Consider the following 21,428-nt stretch of genomic DNA (forward strand, 5'->3'; position numbering starts at 1 on the left):
CCTTGCCAAGCTATTCCAATACAGCTATAACACTGGCATCTACTCAACAAAGTGGAAAATTGCACTGTGTACAAATGTAAGTTATAGAGTAGCAATTGGTTAGGTTGACTATCATTTTATTCTTAATCAATAATAATGAAAGGGGCCATTGACAATGCTATCAAGCAGTACTTGCAAAGGAACAATTTTTCACTGTAATCCGTCTAGGTTCTACAATGGTCGCTTCTGACCTCATTGGACTAAGCAGAAACCGGCCTTGATGTCAAGACCACAATTGACAAGCATCAAGATGGCCCAGCAAAATTGGAGTCATTGGGAGGCAGGATAAAAATTCTCCACTGATTGGAATCATACGAAGCACAATGGAAGATGGCTGTGATAGTTGGAAGTCAGTCAAACATCTCAGCCCAAGACATCACTGCAGGAGTTCCTCAGCACAATGTTCTAGGCTCAACAAACTTCAGCTGCTACATCAGTTACTTTTAACATAAGGTTAGAAGGAAGATATTTGCTCATGATTACATAATGCTCAACACCATTCACAACACCGGAGATACTGAAGCAGATAATGCCCATTTACAGCAAGACATGGGCAACATCCAGGTGTGGGCTAATACATAGCAAGAAACTTTCACACTACAAAAGTACCAATTAATGACCATTTTGAATAAGAGGGATTGTGACCATCATCTCTAAATGTTCAACGGCCATCACTTATCATCAACATCCCAGCAGTTATCAGAAACTGAACCACACTGGCTTTATAAATATTACTGTTACAACAGGAACTCCGGTCCCATGGCATGAAATTCACTTCCCCTTTTCTAATTGTCTGACAACTATGTGTGAAAGAAAACTCACTACTTGCCTGGATGGTTGCAGCTGCCAAAAACACATCATCCAGGACAAATCAAACTGTTTGATGGCATTAAAATCACACCCTTCAGCACATAATCCATTCACCACCAATGCACATTGGCAAGAGAGCATACCATCTGTTAGATGTACTGCAGTAACTCATAAAAACTCCTGACAGCTTCCAAAACCATGATCTCTAATACCTGGAAGTGCAAGGACAGCAGGTGTATTGCAGCCACGACCTGCAAGAACCCCTTGAAATCACACACCATCCTGACTTAGAATTATTTTACAGTTCCTTCACGGTCACTGGGTCAAAATCCTGGAATTCCCTTCTGTACAGCATTGTTGTTATCTTGGCACTCCAAGGTCAGAAATTCAAGCAGGCAGTAGTTTTTTTTTTGTTCTCTTGTTTTAGATTAAATATTTTCCATATTTCACCACTTCCTTTAAAAGCTGTAGTAACTGTTCCTAATACAATTCCTCATAATTCAATGCTGATGCTATGGATCAAACTTCTAGCTCTTCTCTGAATTTCCTCCAAGGTTTCAATTTGCTTTTTGGTCACTTTGCTTCTAAGCAACACAATGTGTTGAGCATCAAGAATATTCATATCAACATCATTTACATTTACGCTGCCTAATTTCTTACATGGTGCACTTGGCCATATTAAATTTTACTTACCATTTTCCTGGTAACTTACATATTTGCAAAATTTTATTTGCAATTCTAAAGAACGGTTTCCTATCAAAGTAAGACATTTGGCAAAACCTTGTACTTGATTTTGCAAAGACATTAAAATTCAATAGATTTTCAGCAACCAAAATTATTATGGTACCATATACTTAAGAAACTGTTTATACAGTTACCTTGGGCTGTGTCACCTTGTGCAGCACCTGCTACATCGCTAATAAAGCCTGAATAAACGTTGTCGGAGGATAAGGAGGACTTGATAGAGCAGGGTTGTTTAGTCTGAACTTCTTGGGATTGAGCAGGCTCTGGTGTATCACAGCTTCTTGGGCCATCTCGAGCAGTAGAAGTTGTGTAATTATCTGTTTGGAGACCTGTAACAAGAAAGAGTTTGCACTCTAAGAATTTGAGCAACATGACATTAATGAGAAAATTGCTGACTCATCAAAAAGGCCAGCCTTCTAAAATTTTCTATCAGAAAAGCTTTTATTTCATTTGGTAATCCATGACAGATAACCTTAAGGAGTTAATGGAAAGACACAAGGATGTTGCCAGGGTTCAAGGATTTGAGCTAGATGGAGAAGCTGAATAGGCTGGGGCTGTTTTTCCTGGAGCGCTGGGGATAAGGGGTGACCATATAGAGGTTTATAAAATCATGGGGGGCACGGATTGGATAAATAGACAAGGTCTTTTCCCAAAGGTGGGAGAGTCCAGAACTAGAGGGCATAGGTTTAGGGTGAGAAGGGAAAGATATAAAAGGCACCAAAGAGGCAACTTTTTCACAGAGAGGATGGTGTGTGCATAGAATGAGCTGTCAGAGAAAGTGGTGGAGGCTGGTATAATTACAACATTTAAAAGGTATCTGGATGGGTATATGAATAGGAAAGATTTAGAGGCATATGGACCAAATGCTGGCAAATGAGGCTAGATTAGGTTAGAGTTTCTGGTCAGATTGGGCTAGTTGGACCGAAGGGTTGATGAAGGGCTCTTGCTTGAAACAGCGATTTTCCTGCTCCTCGGATGCTACCTGACCTGCTGTGCTTTTCCAGCACCACTCTAATCTTGAGTCTAATCTCCAGCATTTGCAGTCCTCACTTTCGCCTAGTTGGAACAAAGGGTCTGTTTCCGTGCTGTACATCTCTAACTCTGACACATAACTTGTTTGTCAAGGTGCACTATTTTTTGCAGTAGTTAAAATAATATTAATTTTAAAGTTTAAAGATTTTAATTCTTGAATAATCTGTTCAAAATATGTGCACTCACTTAAATTGGAGGCTGTATTCTTCAGTGACTGCACTAATGGATTAAGAAGCTTGCAAGCTTTTAGTTTATTCTTGCTGGGTCTCCGTCTTCTGCCTGTAGGTGGCACAGCTTGCAAGAATCCTAAAGCTGTTGGTAAAGGTTTTCCTAAACGTCTATACAATTCCTCTATTTCATGTCTTTGATGAACCTGAAGCTCTGAGATCTCTTTCATGTGTCTAGGAGAGAGTATTAAAATTTGTCATTAAAAAAAGTTACACTATTACTGCAACTAACTATAAAAGCGGCTTTCCTACATGAGCCGGGCTTTAGTGCATAAATGAACCCAGCTCAGAAAAATTGCACACACAAACTACTCTGCATACGCCGATAAATGCATGTTAACTTATTCTATGAAAGCATTTATTTTCCTATTTGAGCTAATTGGCTAAAAAGGTCATTACTGCAATTTCCAAAATAATACAGACGAATAATTCACCAAAGCAGATTATATATACTTGAACCCAAGCATGAACAAACACACTTTTCTCGCAGTATCTGTAGTTCTTTTTTCATGTCAGCATCTTCAAATTCAGAGTCATTGTCACTGCTCATATACGATGACTGGGAAGGAGATGCAGAATTAACAGTTATGGTTGGAGGAGCTGCTGCCTGACCATGTGCAAGTTCAGGTCTCTGCCTCTCAGATTTTAACAAAGCAGCTGATTTTCTTGGTAAAGGAAATTCTCCACCTGTGCTTGTCTGATTGCAAACAACTGATGGTTGACCGTTTGGTTTTGTACTGAATGGTTCATCAGAATCTGAAGATGGATGGTTGCGAAGCGCAACTTCCAATGGAACAGAAGTTTGAGTTCGAGTAACCAAAGGTTTCAAATCAGGGCTAGTAGGAGATGCACTTGAATAAAGCTCAGGAGGTGCAGAATATCTATTGCGACAAGGATATTTTAAAGTTACTTCATCTTTTGTGCTAATAACTGAAAATCTGCCAATTGTGTCGATTCTTGTAATGGACAGCAGCTTATTTTCCATTTTTTCTTTCTTCTGGTCACTTTCACCATTTGCTAATGATTGACAGAATACATTTCCTCCTGGTGAATCTGGCGCTTCATTTGGCGTAGCTTCACTTTTTGCATAATGCTCAATTTTGTTCACAATGTCCTGAGATGTTGGAACAATCTGAAATAAATTAGTGAACAATCTTACTCACAAGATCAGCACCATTCTTTACAAAGTGGGTCTCTGACACATTAGCAGATTCTACTAAATCAATGCTTGTTTAATTACATTTTATTCAGAAGATGAGGATCCCTGTCTGTTATTCTGTAATTAATTCCTCTCAGAATGGATAGTTTCATTTACATGAAAAACAGATGTGACAAGTGTGTGCAGGTTTTAAAAAAAATCTAAATTGCACTCTCTTTTCATATTTTAATGACTTTTCCTCCTTTATGAATACATTATTTTACAGTTTTCCTTTACTAAAATATATAGGCCAATTGGCAAGATGATCATCTTTCTATTCATCACTTGCCCACATCCCTTAAGGTCAGCAGCAAGTATATGACTATGATAAACATTCTACTGAACATCTTGTAAATTATGAATAGTATGCTTAATCCTAATTTTCCACTGACACCTTAACATCAACTCTACACAATGCAAACCAATATCAATTTTATAAGACAGGTGTACAAGCTGTATTAAACAGCTTGAAAGGTTTTGGCAGAAAAAATATCACAACAGTACCAATAACTGATAGAAATGAAAAAAAAACTCAATGCAACTGGTTTGAATGGACTGTAGATAAACAATGGGGCAGATTTTTCAGTGAGTGGCAGTCTTGCACAGATTGCCATACCAGCCTTTTATTTTTAAAAAAGGTCTGACTCAGGGGTCCCCTCAGAAATCTGGAGCCCTACTTCCATTCTGACAGTCCATACAAAGCATAGAACAGTTAGTGGAAGACATGCCACATCCCTTTTTCACAGCAGTCAGGTGCCACATTCTGAAATTATGAAAAGATCCTAACAGCCACAGCAAGTGAGATGCCAAGGGTGCTTGAAGAGTTGGATTGGTGGGGGCAAGATCAGGTGATTGGTGTGCCAGCTGTAAAGAGGGGTTAGGATGCAAAGTGGCAGGTAACTGCATAGAGTAGGACAGAAGAATATTGGATTGGAAAGGGTGTGAGAAGAGAGAGGAGCAGGGGTTGCATGAAAGAGGGGGGTGGAAAACAGGAGAGAGGGGGAAGAGAGTCAGACAGATGATGGGAGGTGAGGGAGAGGGAGAGAGACATGGACAGATGATGGGAGGTGAGGGAGAGGGACATGAACAGATGATATGAGATTAGGGAGAGGGAGAGAGACATGGACAGATGATGGGAGGTGGGGGGGGGGGGGGGGAGCGGAGTGGGAGTGAGAATGTGCATATGGGGCCTGTTTAATGGTTACTCAAGAGTTAGACTATACATTTAATAGTCAAACACTTCCTCAGTAACCACCCGAAGTGAAGTGTTTAATTTTTATAGAAACGTTTGTAGGGTTTCAGACCTAGAGGAACTTCCCAGCAGAAACTTCAATTTCTGGGCAAATCGTTTAAGAGTCTGCTATGATGGGGTTTCTGCAGGATCCCTCTGCATAACTCCCATCTAAGCTGGAATAATGATCGTCGGGCCATCAGAAAATCTGACTTATGTTAACCTGAAAGTACACATATCTGCAGTGAAACATCAGTATAAACACACTCTTGTCTGCCAAAACAAAAGTGCAAAACACAAGGGACAACATGAAGCAGAAATATAAATGACAACTAATCCAAAAATTTGCAGAACACAGTAATTCTTTAACACATACCTCAAACTGGTCTATTGTTAGAGGAAGATCCACTGTAGATGACATAACAAACATTGTATCGGATGAGCCTGCCCCATTGATGTCAGCGATAGTAACTACAATATGACAGAATTAATAGGTTTCTGGCATCAGCAACATTTCAAAATTATGAAACTTAAATATCAATTCATCAAATTTGAAAACTTTCACCAAAGATCAATTTAGAGACCATCCTTATGCCAGATACAAAATTGACTGAGTGATATGAAACACATCAATGGTCAATGGATATTTTTTGAGCTGGAGGAAGGTTTGTAGTGGAATTCTCCAAGGGTTGGTACTGGGACCCTTACTTTTCTTGACATATATTAATGATCTGGATCTTGGTGTGCAGGAGGCAATTTTCAAATTTGCACATGACACTAAACTTGGATGAACTCCAAAAGGACATTAACAAGTTGGTGGAGTGGGCAGTTAGGTAGCAGATGAGATTCTATTTAGAGAAGTGCGAGGTCATATATGTCATAAGAGCTTTGAAAGACACCACAAAATAGGGAGAACAGAAACACCAGGGCATTCATGTGCACACATCATTAAGGTGGTAGGACAGATAGAGTAGGCACTTAATAAAGCATACAGTGCTGTCAGCTTTGTTAATAGAAGTAGAATAAACAAGCAATAAATTAATGTTGAACTTGTACAAAACACTTGTTAGATCTCAGCTGGAGTATTTAGTATGGTTGTGGATGTCACATTATACGAAAGATGTGAAGGGAGTAGAGGGAGTGCAGAGCCAGGAAACAGCCTCTCAACATCTATCATATTTATCCCTCTAAGCATTTTATGTATCAACGAGACCAGCACCCTTTCTTTTCAACAGCAAAAATATTGAAGTATTTTACTCAATCTGACAAAGTTAAACATATCCTTTCTTAGCGAAGGAGAACAAAACTGTACACAGTACTACAAGTGTGGTACATAATTGCAAGTAGACTTTCTTTACTCTTGCTGTCCTTTTGTAATTAAGACTGACAAACCACTTGCTAATTTGATTGATTGATTATGCTTTGTCAAATTTCTGTGAGATTGTGTACACCACAACCCAAATCATAGAGAACAAACATTTGTTTCTTTCTTATCTTTGAAAAATATTCTGTTTTCCTATTCTTCTGAATGTAATGTGACTAACTTCATATTTTCCCCACATTATGCTCCACCTTCTTTCCAATCACATAACCTGTCAAAATACCTCCGCAGCCTGTTTCTTCCTTACTGCTTACCCCTCAAGCTTTAAGTCCTCAGCAAACTGAGCACAAATTTTAGATAGAGTGAAGTAAATATTCAAGGATCACCTGCTACATCTTACAAATGTAACTATTCATCTCAGTCTAAGACTACATATGTAACATAAGATACACAAAAGTGTTTTGTGATCCACTTCATTATTTTATATGAGAAACGTGGTTTTGTTTAAAGAATATAAGTAACACTTTAGTTAGCACACCTTGACTGTTTATAATCGATGCTCCCGTGGACAATTCTGTTGTCTGTGGTTGTACATAGCTTTTAATAAACTCTTTAACTTCTACCTTTTGATTCTGCAGAGCAAGGCACAACAAAAGTAGATATCATGAATTGTTAGAAAACATAGTTAATGAAAACTATTTACATAAAAGTATTTTAACAGAAACGTTTACATCAAATAAAAGATTGACAAATTTACTCAAATAATTTCAGAGGCTTTAAATGCTTTTTCTGCATTTCACTGACTCATACATATAGTACTGCATGTACACTCCAATCCTTGTTTCCACGCAAAGTGTTTTGCTCTGGCTTTTTATGTCACTATTTCGAGTACTCCAAGTCAATAGTAATAGCAATCAGGTCACAGAAGATTTGCAGAACCACAATTAGCTAATTTAGTCATTTTTATTCCTGTGTTTTGAGGATACTCATTGCCTTTTGACCTTATTCAGTTAAGAAAGGGGTTTCATTTTGATGCCCAAATCAATACTTATCCCTCAAACTCTACCAAAACAAAGTCACGAAACAACTTTTTGTGGGAACTTGCTGTCAGTCATGTTTGTGTACAAAATAACAGTGCGGCTCTTCAAAAATTAATTTGAAGCTTGAAAATCAGAAGATGCTTTACATGCAAGTTTTTCATTCCTTTCATCCAATACAGTTCAACCTGAAATAACATCTGAAATCAGAGATTTATGCATGTAACACTTTTACATTACTGCTTTCATCAGGCTTGTACAATAGCAGTTAAGAGGAAAAGATAGCATAGCTACAAATCACAAAAGGAAATGCGAAACAAGGAACTTCTACGTTGTTTGTGGCCTTGCTTTCAGCAGGGTACAGACTGGTATTACATATCAGCACAGCTTGCTCAGTCATGGAACCTATAGTTTAAGTTATGGTGATGCGCTACAACTTTGCAAACACAATCATAACAAAGATATACAAGAAATAGAAAAGGTGTTACCAGTTATGAAAGCACCGGACAAGACAGTAATCTTTGCTGGAGTTGAGAAGACGAAGGGATGACCTTGAAGTAGCAGAGGATTTTACGCTAAATGAGCAAAATCTTAAAATTCGAGCTGGACCATAAAAGAGTAAAATAAGGGATTGCTTTTCTACACGGTGTAGTAGAAGGGCAGAATTCTTTCATCCAATATGCTGTAGATGTTGGTTCAATTGAAATATTTAATTGTTAGCACCTTTCCAGACATCAAAAAGCACGCCACAGTCAATTAAATGTTTTTCTGTTTGTAAAGTAGGGAAAAAAATTGTGGGATATGTTTCAAAGGTGGATATGTGGAAGAAAGATTTAGTTCAACTATGATCTAATTGAATAACACCATATATTTGAATGGCTGAATTATTAACTCTGATTCCAATCTTCATTATAAGTGCTTGGTATGGTAAAGGGTGAAAAGTTGTTGCTATTAGTGCACAACTCTGAGGTTAACACAGAAAATTAGCAGGAAAGTTAGATTAAAAATCAAATAGAGTAGTTAGCATTTTCTGCTAGAAATTAGATTTGAAGGAGGGTATAAATAAAAGTGCTTGCTTGAAGAATATTAAAGATTATTGAGCAGGAAGAGTTAGACGACATCAGATAACTTGTGCAAAAACCAAAACAAAATCATTAGCACAAACTCAATCTGCCAAGTAGCCTCTTGTATGACATTGCATGGAAGTGGGTTTTGTGATCAAAGTAAAAATAAACTTAATGGTGTTGCCCAATTTAAATGTTAGGTGATTTGAGGTGAGGAGCAGGTGGGTGATTAAAGATCAATAATCGCTAAGATATTCCCAAAGTTGTACCACTCTAGGTCTGCAAAGTCTGTGTTATCATCGAGTTCACGAATGTCAAGGATTGAACATCATAAAGTTGACATATTTCCATGGTAGATATCAACTAAACCTCACGTAACCTCTTGGGCAGTCAAAATTAAATATTATAGATAAGCAGCAGCATTCCTTTAGGTAGTGACAACTATTGAAGATTTTTTAAATAAATCACAAGTTCTGATGAAAGGTCATCGACCCAAAACATTAACTTTTCTGTCAACAAACACTGCCCTTACAGCTGAGTGATTTCATGTTTCTCTGATTTTATTTGTGTGCGTGTCTGCATGTGTTCAGGACAATTCTGCCTAGAGACAATTTATTGATTAACTTTTAAATTGGCACTATTCACAATGGGTACACCAGATGCCAACACAATAACCACCTCTTGACTGGTTCTTGGGCAAGTGGTTCACACGTGAACAAAACATGCCAGAAACAGTCAGTTGGTAAAGAGAAAGCATCCATCTCTCTTTATCACGCTTTGGTATGGGGAAATAAAAGAAAATTATTAGCAGTTAGTTATTTTCCCAAACCTTTGCCCTGTAAGCTGATTTCTCTGCAAATCTGTTGAAACAAGGAAAAACCACCTTCAGAGCGGCTCAAACAGCAAATGAAATACTGAGAATCCATGAAACCACAACCTTGTGTCATCTAAGAGTCAGGAGGGATCGAAAGGAAATGCAAAAAGTTCTGTGATCTGAAATAGGGCCGCCAAACTATCATCGCCCAATTTCTTTTTTACCCACCCATGGTATCGACATCTGGTTTATAATTGTGTCTGTCTCTGTGTGAAAAGTAGTTAGTGTTTAAGTTACAGTTTCTAGATGAATTCTTCTGGTCTAACTTTGCCACTGGTGAAAACAAGTGTGATTGCAATAAATAATTATTTACATATTAATGCGAATAATCAGGTATACATCTTGTCTAATGCAGGTTAAAAGAATAAGTTAAAGCATCTGGGAAAATTAACAAAGTGAAATTCATAATTGCTCTGGGAGGAACTGTTTGGGGGAAGTCACATCACAGAAACAGATAAGTGAATTTTTTAAGTGGCTTACAGAAAGTCTGCAGTAGTGAGTAGAGTGGTTTTTTTTCTTGATTATATGTTTTTCGAGATATGTTTCTTGAGTAAACTTAAAACATAAGCCGTAACTATTAATTTAACCTGGGGCAATGTTTTGTAGAGAAATAAGATGGTGTTATTTTCTAGGTCTGTGGATTGCCAAGGAACAAAAATAGCCTTTAGTAGAATGATATGCGCTTCTTGTCAGATGTGGGAGTTTAAGGAGAATTTGCGGGTTACTGTGGATTATATCTGCAATAAATACGGTTGCGAATCGTATTAGATCGAATGGATCAGTCGGAGAGACAGTTATAGGCAATGAGGAATTTGCAACAGCAACGGTATGTGATGGATGGCAGTTAGAGGAAGGATGGGGGAGTTCTCAGATACAGTCACATAGATGGGTTAACTCCAGGAAAATTAAGAGAGGTAGGCAGGTAGTGCAGGAGTCTTCTGCGGCTATCCCCATTTTAAACAAATATGCTGTTTTGGAAAATGTAGGGGATGTTCGATTCACAGGGGAAAGTAGCATGAACAGCCAAGTTTCTGGTATTGAGACTGGCTGTAATGTAACGAGGGGTACGTCAGGTTCCAAGAGATCAACGGTCTTAGAGGACTCTAGTCAGAGATACAGATAGAAGTTTCCGTGGCCAGCAGCGAAAAATCAGAACAGTGTGTTGCTTCCCAGGTGCCAGATCAAGGATGTCTCAGAGAGGGTGCAGAATGCTCTCACGGGGGAGAGGGACCAGCAAGAGGTCACTGTCCACATTGGAACCAATGACATAGGAAGGGAAAAGCTTGAGATTCTGAAGGGAGATTACAGAGAGTTAGGCAGGAAGTTAAAAAGGAGGTCCTCAAGAGTAGTAATATCTGGATTACTCCCAGTGCTATGAGCTAGTGAGGGCAGCAATAGGAGGATAGAGCAGATGAATGCATGGCTGAGGAGCTGGTAGATGGGAGAAGGATTCACATTTTTGGATCATTGGAATCTCTTTTGGGCTGAAAGTGACCTGTACAAGAAGGAATAATAGCACCTAAATTGGAAGGGGACGAATATACTGGCAAAGTTAAAAATCACACAGGTTATCGCCCAACAGGTTTAGTTGGAAGCTCTCGCTTTCAGAGCACCGCTCTTTCATCAGGTGGTTGTGGAGGACACAATTGTAAGAGACAGAACTTATAGCAAAAGTTTACAGTGTGATGTAATTTAAATCATACATTGAAAAATACCTTGATTGTTTGTTGAGTCTTTCATCTGTTCGAACACCATGTTAGTTTCACTTCTTTCATATGTAAATCACAACTTTTTAAAACAAAATTACATTCTCAGGTTAACTGGTGTTAGCCAGATAATATTTTGAAGATGTTAGCCCAGTGTTCTCTGTCTGTGCCATAGTGTTCAGACTGATTCTAATCTAAAAAAGTGAGTTAACAGAGTCTTACATGGATTCATGCAGTTTTTGAGCAAAGTACAATGTAACTCTGCAAGCACAAATTCACCCCACAAATCTGTGCGTCTGTGTCTGTGTGTGTGTCTGTGTGTGTGTCTGTGTCTGTGTGTGTGTCTGTGTCTGTGTCTGTGTCTGTGTCTGTGTCTGTGTGTGTGTGTGTCTGTGTCTGTGTGTGTCTGTGTCTGTGTGTGTCTGTGTCTGTGTCTGTGTGTGTCTGTGTCTGTGTGTGTCTGTGTGTGTGTGTGTCTGTGTCTGTGTGTGTCTGTGTGTGTCTGTGTGTGTCTGTGTGTGTCTGTGTGTGTCTGTGTGTGTCTGTGTGTGTCTGTGTGTGTCTGTGTCTGTGTCTGTGTCTGTGTCTGTGTGTGTCTGTGTGTGTCTGTGTCTGTGTCTGTGTGTGTCTGTGTGTGTCTGTGTGTGTCTGTGTGTGTGTGTGTGTGTGTGTGTGTGTGTGTGTGTGTCTGTGTCTGTGTCTGTGTCTGTGTTGTGTGTCTGTCTGTGTCTGTGTGTGTCTGTACACTGGCAGGGAGATTTGCTAGAGCTGCTCGGGAGGATTTAAACTCGTAAGGGGGGAGGGGGAAGATAGTGAGGAAAGAGATCAATTGGAAACTGGTACAGTTGAGAACAGAAGTGAGTCAAACAGTCAGGGCAGGGGACTAAATTGGAAAGGGACTAATATACTGGCAGGGAAATTTGCTAGAATACTTGGGAGGATTTAAACTAGTAAGGTGGGGGGGGGTGGGACTCAGGGAGATAGTGAGGAAAGAGATCGATCTGAGACGGGTACAGCTGAGAACAGAAGTGAGTTAAACAGTGAGGGCAGGCAGGGACAAGGTAGGAGTCATAAATTAAACTGCATTTATTTCAATGCAAGGGGCCTAACAGGGAAGGCAGGTGACCTCAGGGCATGGTTAGGAACATGGGACTGGGATATCATAGCAATTACAGAAACATGGCTCAGGGATGGGCAGGACTGGCAGCTGAATGTTCCAGGATACAAATGCTACAGGAAGCATAGAAAGGGAGGCAAGAGAGGAGGGGGAGTGGTGTTTTTGATAAGGGATAGCATTACAGCTGTGCTGAGGGAGGATATTCCCAGAAATACATCCAGGGAAGTTATTTGAGTGGAACTGAGAAATAAGAAAGGGATGATCACTTTATTGGAATTGTATTATAGACCCCCTAATAGTCAGAGGGAAATTGAAAAACAAACTTGTAAGGAGATCTCAGCTATCTGTAAGAATAATAGGGTAGTTATGGTAGGGGATTTTAACTGTCCAAACATCGACTGGGACTGCCATAGTGTTAAGGGTTTAGAAGGAGAGGAATTTGTTAAGTGTGTACAAGAAAATTTACTGATTAAGTATGTGGATTTACCTACTAGAGAAGGTGCAAAACTTTACCTACTGTTGGGAAATAAGGCAGTGCAGGTGACTGAGGTGTCAGTGGGGGTGCACTTTGGAGCTAGTGACAATAATTCTATTAGATTTAAAATAATGATGGAAAAGGATAGACCAGATCTAAAAGTTGAAGTTCTAAATTGGAGAAAGGCCAATTTTGACAGTATTAGGCAAGAACATTTAAACGCTGATTAAGGGCAGATGTTCGCAGGTAAAGGGACGGCTGGAAAATGGGAAGCCTTCAGAAATGAGATAATGAGAATCCAGAGAAAGTGTATTCCTGTTAGGGTGAAAGGAAAGGTTGGTAGGTATAGGGAATGCTGGATGACTAAAGAAATTGAGGGTTGGTTAAGAAAAAGAAGGAATCATATGTCAGGTATAGACAGGATAAATTGAGTGAATCCTTAGAAGAGTATAAAAGGCAGTAGGAGTATACTTAAGGGGGAAATCAGGAGGGCAAAATGGGGACAAGAGATAGCTTTGGCAAATAGAATTAAGGAGAATCCAAAAGATTTTTACAAATACATTAAGAACAAAAGGGTAACTAGGAAGAGAATAGGGCCCCTCAAAGATCAACGAGGTGGCCTGTGTGTGGACCCGCAGAAAATGGGGGAGATACTAAATGAGTATTTTGCATCAGTATTTACTGAAAGGATATGAAAGATATAGAATGTAGGGAAATAGATGGTAACACCTTGGAAAATGTCCATATTACAGAGGAGGAAGTGCTGCATATCTTGAAATAATGGTGGATAAACCACCAGAACCTGATCAGCTGTACCCTGGAACTCTGTGGGAAGCTAGGGAAGTCATTGCTGGGCCTCTTGCTGAGATACTTGGATCGTCGATGGTCACAGATGAGGTGCCGGAAGACTGGAGATGACTAATGTGGTGCCACTGTTGAAGGGAGCTAAGGACACACCAGGGAACTATAGAGCAGTGAGCCTGATGTCAGTGATGGGCAAGTTGGAGGGAATCCTGAGAGACAGGATGTACGTGTATTTGGAAAGGCAAGGACTGATTCGGGACAGTCAACATGGCTTTGTGCGTGGGAAATCATGTCTCACAAACTTGATTGAGTTGTTTATAGTAACAAAGAGGATTGATGAGGGCAGAACAGTAGATGTGATCTATATGGACTTCAGTAAGGCATTCGACAAGGTTCCCCATGGGAGATTGGTGCGCAATGTTAGAGCTCATGGAATACAGGGAGAACTAGCCATTTGGATACAGAACTGGCTCAAAGGTAAAAGACAGCGGGTGGTGGTGGAGGGCTGTTTTTCAGAATGGAGGCCTGGAACCAGTGGAGTGCGACAAGGATCGGTGCTGGATTCTCTACTTTTTGTCATTTATATAAATGATTGGGATGTGAGCGTAACAGGTATAGTTAGTAAGTTTGCAGATGACACCAAAATTGGAGGTGTAGTGTACTGCAAGGAAGATTGCCTCTGATTACAACAGAATCTTGACCAGATGGGCCAATGTGCTGGGAAGTGGCAGATGGAGTTTAATTCAGATAAATGCAAGGTGTTGCATTTTGGGAAAGCAAATCTTAGCACAACTTGTACACTTAATGGTAAGATCCTAGGGAGTGTTGCTGAATAAAGAGACCTTGGAGTGCAGGTTCATAACTCCTTGAAAATAGAGTCACAGGTAGATAGGATAGTGAAGGTGGTGTTACGTATGATTTCCTTTTTGGTCAGAGTATTGAGCACGGGAGCTGGGAGGTCATGTTGCGGCTGTACAGGACATTGGTTAGGCCACTGCTGGAATATTGCGTGCAATTCTGGTCTCCTTCCTATCGGAAAGATGTAAAACATGAAAGGGTTCAGGTAAGATTTACAAGGATGCTGCCAGGGTTGGAGGGATTTGAGCTATAGGGAGAGGCTGAATAGGCTGGGGCTGTTTTCCCTGGAGTGTTGGAGACTGAGGGGTGACCTTATAGAGGTTTACGAAATTATGAAGGTCATGGATAGGATAAATGGACAAAGTCTTTTCCCTGGGGTCAGGGAGTTCAGAACTAGGGTGAGAGGGGAAAGATAGAAAAGAAACCTAAGGGACAACTTTTTCACGCAGAGGGTGATAAGTGTGTAGAATAAGCTGCCAAAGGAAGTGGTGGAGACTGGTACGATTCCAACTTTTAAAAGGTATTTGAATGGGTTTATGAATAGGAAGGGTTTGGAGGGATATGGGCAGGGTGCTGACAGGTGGGACTAGATTGGGTTGGGATATCAGGTCGTCATGGAAGGGTTGGACTGAAGGGTCTGTTTCCATGCTGTAAATTTCTGGCTCTAAAATGGGCAGTTTGGTGGTTTAATCAAATTTTCACATTTTTGAGGGCTTGGGAATGGTGACACTTGATTTTTAGTACATTGACCCAGTGAATTGCGACAACAGTTACTAGCAGCGTACCGCAAGGGTCGGTGTTGGGTCCACTGCTGTTCGTCATTTTTATAAATGACCTGGATGAGGGCTTAGAAGGGTGGGTTAGTAAATTTGCAGACGACACGAAGGTCGATGGAGTTGTGGATAGTGATGAAGGATGTAGTAGGTTGCAGAGAGACATAGATAGGATGCAGAGCTGGGCTGAGAGGTGGCAAATGGAGTTTAATGTGGACAAGTGTGAAGTGATACACTTTGGACAGAGTAATCGGAATGCAAAGTACTGGGCTAATGGTAAGTTTCTTGGGAGTGCAGATGAGCAGAGAGATCTCAGTGTCCATGTACACAGATCCCTGAAAGTTGCCACCCAGATTGACAGGATTGTTAAGAAGGCATACAGTGTTTTGGCTTTTATTAATAGAGGGATTGCGTTCCGGAACCAGGAGGTTATGCTACAGCTGTACAAAACTCTGGTACGGCCACACTTGGAGTTTTGTGTACAGTTCTGGTCACCATATTATAAGAAGGATGTGGAAGTTTTGGAAAAGGTGCAGAGGAGAGTTACTAAGATGTTGCCTGGTATGGAAGGAATGTCTTATGAGGAAAGGCTGAGGGCCTTGAGGCTGTTCTCGTTAGAGAGAAGGTGGTTGAGAGGTGACTTAATAGAGACATACAAGATAATTATAGGGTTAGATAGGGTGGACAGAGAGAGCCTTTTTCCAAGAATGGGAACGGCAAACATGAGGGGACGCAACTTTAAAGTGAGGGGAGATAGGTATAAGACAGATGTCAGAGGTAGTTTCTTTACTCAGAGTAGGAAAGGTATGGTATGCTTTGCCTGCAATGGTAATAGATTTGCCAAGTTTAAATGCATTTAAGTCGTCATTGGACAGGCATATGGACGTACATGGAATAGTGTAGGTGGGATGGGCTTCAGAGTAGTATGACAGGGCGGCGGAACATCAAGGGCCGAAGGGCCTGTACTGTGCTGTTATGTTCTATGTAACACTCTCAGAGCCGTTGGTAAGAGTTCAGGCATTTTGACACTGACAGTGAAGAAATGGCAATACAGTCCCAACTCAGGATAATGTGTAGCTCAGAAGGGAACTTACTGGTAGTGGTCCCAAACATCTTCAGCATTTGTTCTTTGAGATGGTAGAAGTAATGGTGCCATGGAAGGAGTCTTAGTGAATGGCTGCATTCAACCTTGAAGATGGTACACACTGTCACTGTGCATTGGCAGTATAGGGAATTAAAATTTTTGAGGTAGTAGACAGCATGCCAATCAAGTAGATTGCTGTGTACTGGATGGTATTGAGCTTTTCAAATATAGCTGAAGTTGCATTCATCCAGATAAGCAGATCATATTCAAGCACATTTGTTACATGGCCTGGGGATAGTAAAAAGTTCTGAAGAGACAAGAAGAGAGTTATTCAGCACAGAATTCCTAACACCCAATCTGCTTTAGTAGCCATGGAATTTATATGGCTTGTCCAAATCAGCTTCTGATCAATAGTCCACCTCACATGTTGACGAAGTGGAGATTCAACAATGGGAATGTCATTACATATCATATATTTCAACATGATCTGAACTTAAGGGTCTTCTGCCTTGAAGTTGCAAGAATGCTAAGATCATGTTTTATCTGAAATTCATGTTACCTGCAAATATGTCAAGAATGGAAATTATGTACAAAATTAAGAATCAATGTGTACTAGCCAGTATCTTTTAAAAAGAACTACACAAATATAACATGCTTTTAAACTCTTCCAATATAGATAAAAAGCTAAAAGGGAGTTTTATTGATTTTACTTGTGACAATATGCTAACTTTAAAATTTAAGTTACATAAATTCATTGATTGGTAGTTCAAAATTTAAACAGCAAAAAATTAGAGTTGCCCACTGATCACTTGTGTAGTAGGTTTCCGAAATAACCGCAATTACAAAAGAGACTGAGCACTTACTTTTGATCAAGTATCGAATAATTGTGATGTGAAACGTGATTTACATAACAAAGAATATTAATTATTGTGTAAGTGTTTGGGTTTCCAGCTAAGTTAATAATTGGTATATTTTCTGTGTCGGAATCAATAATTAACTTGTAAGTATTTCGATGAACACAGTGATTTCTTTTAGAAGTAGTTTATGAAGCCCAATTTTAGAGCGAATGGGTTTTGTGCAGTATTGATCAACTTTTGTTTATTCAGATGGTTTTGTGACCCAGCAAAGAAATAATGGGGCCTCTAAGTTTGTTGAAGAATTGTGGAACTTATTTTTAAGCTGAAGAAAAAGTCCATAGCTGAGAGGGGGAGACTTTCAGTTTCACTTTTGACTTTGAATGGGCTAGTTTTGTGAAGTTCTTGTAATAGGATACCTGTGGAGGCTAGTGTTCCTGAGATGAAAGGCTGTATAGTGAACTAAGTTACCTTAAAGAGGTAGTGCCGTTGACAGCCCATGAATGTTGGGATAAAAGCCTGAAGAGGCTACCTAAAGGAACATATATTTAAACAGGTATAGAACAGCTCCAGAAATAAGCTATCACAGCTATCCTTGGGAAGCATCCTCCCTGCGAAAACATTGAAGAACAAATGACTAAAACGGGTCAAGGTGTTAAGCACAAGGAGTCTGGTGAAGTATAGTGCAAGTGGTGCTTTCGGTACAGAAATAGGGGTGTTTTGGTTACTGTACAAATGCTGTTTAGCTTCTTTTCAATTCTTAAAGGAGTCTTAGTAGTCCTGAACATAAAGGAAACCTAACCTGAGCAAAACTGTAATCAATGGGTATCAAAGCAAACTCTCTGTTGGTTGGAGTATACCTGGCACATAGGAAACTGGTTGGAGATCAGTCATCTCAACTCTAGGACATCAATGCTGGAGAACCTCAGAGTAATGTCCTCGGCCCAAACATCTTCAGCTGCTTCATCAATGAACTTCTCTCCACCATAAGGTCAGAAGTGGAAGTGTTCGCCAATGATTGCACAATGTTCAGCACTATACATGACTCCACAGATACTGAGGCAGTCCATTTTCAAATGAAACAAGATCTGGTCAATATGCAAGCTTGGATTGACAAGTGGCATTCATGCCACATATATGCCAGGCAAAGACCATTTAACCACTGCCCCTCAACACTGAATGGTATTATCATCATTGAATCCCTTAGAGTTATCATTGACCAGAAACTGGACTCGCCACATAAATACAGGGGCTATAAGAGCAGGTCAGATGCTCGGAATACTGTGATAATTTACTCACCTCCTGAACCCCCAAAGCCTGCCCCAATCGACAAGGCAGAAGCCTGGAATGTAATGGAATACTCTACTTGTCTAGTTAAGTGCAACTCCAACAACACTGAAGTAGTTTGACATTGTCCAGGACAAGGCAGCGCATGCAATCCTTCCACCACCGCTCAGGGCAGTAGTGTGTACAAGAAACACGGCAGAAATTCACTGAAGATCCTTAGACAGCAATTTCCAAACCCAAGATCTTTTCCATCTAGAAAGACAAGGGCAGCAGACACATAGGAACACTACACCCTGCAAGTTCCCCTCCAAGTCACTCAGCATTCTGACTTGGAAATATATTGCCATTCTTTCACTGGAGATGGGTCAAAATCCTGAAACTCCCTAAGGGCACTGTGTGCCAAATTACATCATGTGGACTGCAGCAGTTCAAGAAGGCAGTTTACCACCACCTTCTCAAGTGCAACTAGGCTCAGCAAATAAAATTGCTGGCCAACCAGCAACACCACGACCCACGAGTGAATAAAAGAATGGATTATACTTTGAGCATCTTTAAAATTATTGAATTTATATTATAAGCAGATGAAATAATCCAAACTATTTCACCATTTCTTTTGTAATAAACTTCTGTCTTATTGTTAAAGCAAAATTTACAGCATTGCATACTTATGTTTCAGTGAGAGACCACTTTGTTGAAATCAAACTCAAATCTAAGTACGTTCATCAAACCAGATTTTTGTCAGTGATCTGATTTAGAATCATAGAATCCCTACATTGTGGAAGTAGGCCATTTGGCCAGAGTCCACACCAATCTCAGAAGAGCATCCTGCCCAGACCCACTCCCCTAACTTATTCCAGTAACCCTCCATTTCCCATGGCTTACACACCTAGCCTGCACAAGTCTGCAAAACTATGGTCAATTTACCATGGCTAATTCACTTAACCTGCACACCTTTGGACTGTGGGAGAAAATCAGAGTACCCAGAGGAAACCTATGCAGGCATAAGGAGAATGTGAAAACTGCACAGTCGCCCAAGGGTTGAACTGAACTCGGGTCGCTGATCCGGAGGCGCAGCAATGATAACCACTGAGCCACCGCGCCACCCCTAACTTATCAGGTAACAACATTAGCTGAGATCATAATAGGTAAATTATAAATAACTCAAATGTATTAATTGTGATGTTATAAGTACCGTAATCAGATTAAATACTGCAGAGACAAATAACAAGATTTGTCCCTCCCCCGGCATTAGCATTAACTAAATGTTAGTTTATCTTATCTGGTAACAATCAATCCTTTCTATTGGGTTTATGCCCACTATGTATTGAGTGTGCACTGGAAGTGCTGTCTTTTGATAAAGATGCTACACCAGGATTCTATGCACTGCTCAGGTGTGTGTAAAAGATTCTATAGCATCATTCTATGACTAGCAGGGAACTTTGCTGGCATACTGACCAATACTCCTTCCGCTATTATCACCACCAAAAGTTATTATGGGGATTTTGCTATCAGCAGTGATTAAATATTTCTCATAGTTCATTATGCTCCCAGCAATTCAGATTTTACATGGATTTCAGCGAGAAAAAAATAACTATAGTCATCAGGATATAGCATAGCACATTCTCAAGGGCAACTCGAATCTGAAAATATAGCAAGCAAAAGCTATCTCTTTAACCACCCAAAGTGAAGATCCTCTAGAAACAGGTACAGTCTAATAAAGAAATGTAAATCAACTTTTAAAAAAGTCAAATGAAAGAGGATAACTAATATAGAAATGAAAGTTTGTTTTTATAAAATTGCCAATAATTAATACATGAAGTACTGAGATAACAAAATATTTAAAGTTTAATATTTAGTGCCGGAGACGCTTGACAGTAATTAAAATTTAAGACACCATTAAAAATTCATTTGCACTTGATTAGATAATATTTTCCTGGCATTTTTGGTGAATAAGTGCATATATACCAAGGGTCAAAATAATATTTTTCCTTAAGGACATTAGGCCTTTAAGATGATCCATCATTACAAGTTGATACAAAAGGTGAAGTCACATGGCATCCACAGTACACTGGTAAGATGGATACAGAACTGGCTTAGTCATAGAAGACAGAGGAGAGATGGAAGGGTGTTTCTCAGATTGAGATCTCCAACTAGTGGTATTCTGCAGAAATCTGTACTGTTGTTTGTAATACATAGAAGTGATTTGGGGGAGAATGTAGGTGGCCTAATTAGTAAGTTTGTGATGACACAAAGATTGGGTGAGCTGCAGATAATGTGCAATATTACTATTATTATTAATGTGCAATAAGATACAGCAGGATATAGATAGGCTAGAGATTTGGGTGGAGAAATGGCAGATGGAGTTTAATCTGCACAAATACGAGGTGATGCACTTTGGAATATCTAATGCAGAAGGAAAGCATACAGTAAATGGCAGAACTCTTAATAGCATCAACATAAAGGGTGATCACAGGGGTACAGGTCCAATCCACTCAAACTGGCAACCTAAGTGGAAACAGTGGTCAAGGAGGCATGGCATGCTTGCCTTCATCAATCAGGGCATCAAGTATAAAAATTGGCAAATCATGTTGCAGCTACCAATAACTTTAATTTGGCCACCTTTGGAACATTGTACAGAGTGATGGTTACCACACTACCAGAAAGATGTGGAAGCTTTGGAGAGTGTAAAGAAATAATTTACCAGGATGTTGCCTGGTTTGGGGGTATAAGCAATGAAGAAATATTGGAAAAACTTGGACTGTTTTCACTTGAACATCAAAGGATGATGGGTGAACTGATAGAAGTTTACAAAGTGATGAGAGATATGAATAGAATTGATAGTCAGAGTCTTTTTCCTGACGTAGATATGTCAATTACTAGGGGAAATAGGTTT

General features: G+C 39.8%; 1 protein-coding gene across 5 annotated transcripts in view; it reads right to left on the minus strand.

The window, feature by feature from the left end:
- The window catches only part of wnk2 (WNK lysine deficient protein kinase 2), a 174,606-nt gene that overhangs the window by 33,577 nt on the left and 119,601 nt on the right, over positions 1-21,428 (minus strand). For all 5 annotated transcript variants that reach the window (XM_072582266.1, XM_072582264.1, XM_072582267.1 and 2 more), the window contains 5 exons: positions 7,141-7,234; positions 5,658-5,752; positions 3,332-3,984; positions 2,812-3,026; positions 1,728-1,922 (listed from right to left, as the gene is read on the minus strand). In XM_072582266.1, the coding sequence (XP_072438367.1) occupies positions 1,728-1,922; positions 2,812-3,026; positions 3,332-3,984; positions 5,658-5,752; positions 7,141-7,234 (1,252 nt within the window). The remainder of the gene's footprint in view (positions 1-1,727; positions 1,923-2,811; positions 3,027-3,331; positions 3,985-5,657; positions 5,753-7,140; positions 7,235-21,428) is intronic.

This window comes from Chiloscyllium punctatum, chromosome 12, assembly GCF_047496795.1.
Source record: "Chiloscyllium punctatum isolate Juve2018m chromosome 12, sChiPun1.3, whole genome shotgun sequence".
Lineage (NCBI taxonomy): Eukaryota > Metazoa > Chordata > Chondrichthyes > Orectolobiformes > Hemiscylliidae > Chiloscyllium > Chiloscyllium punctatum.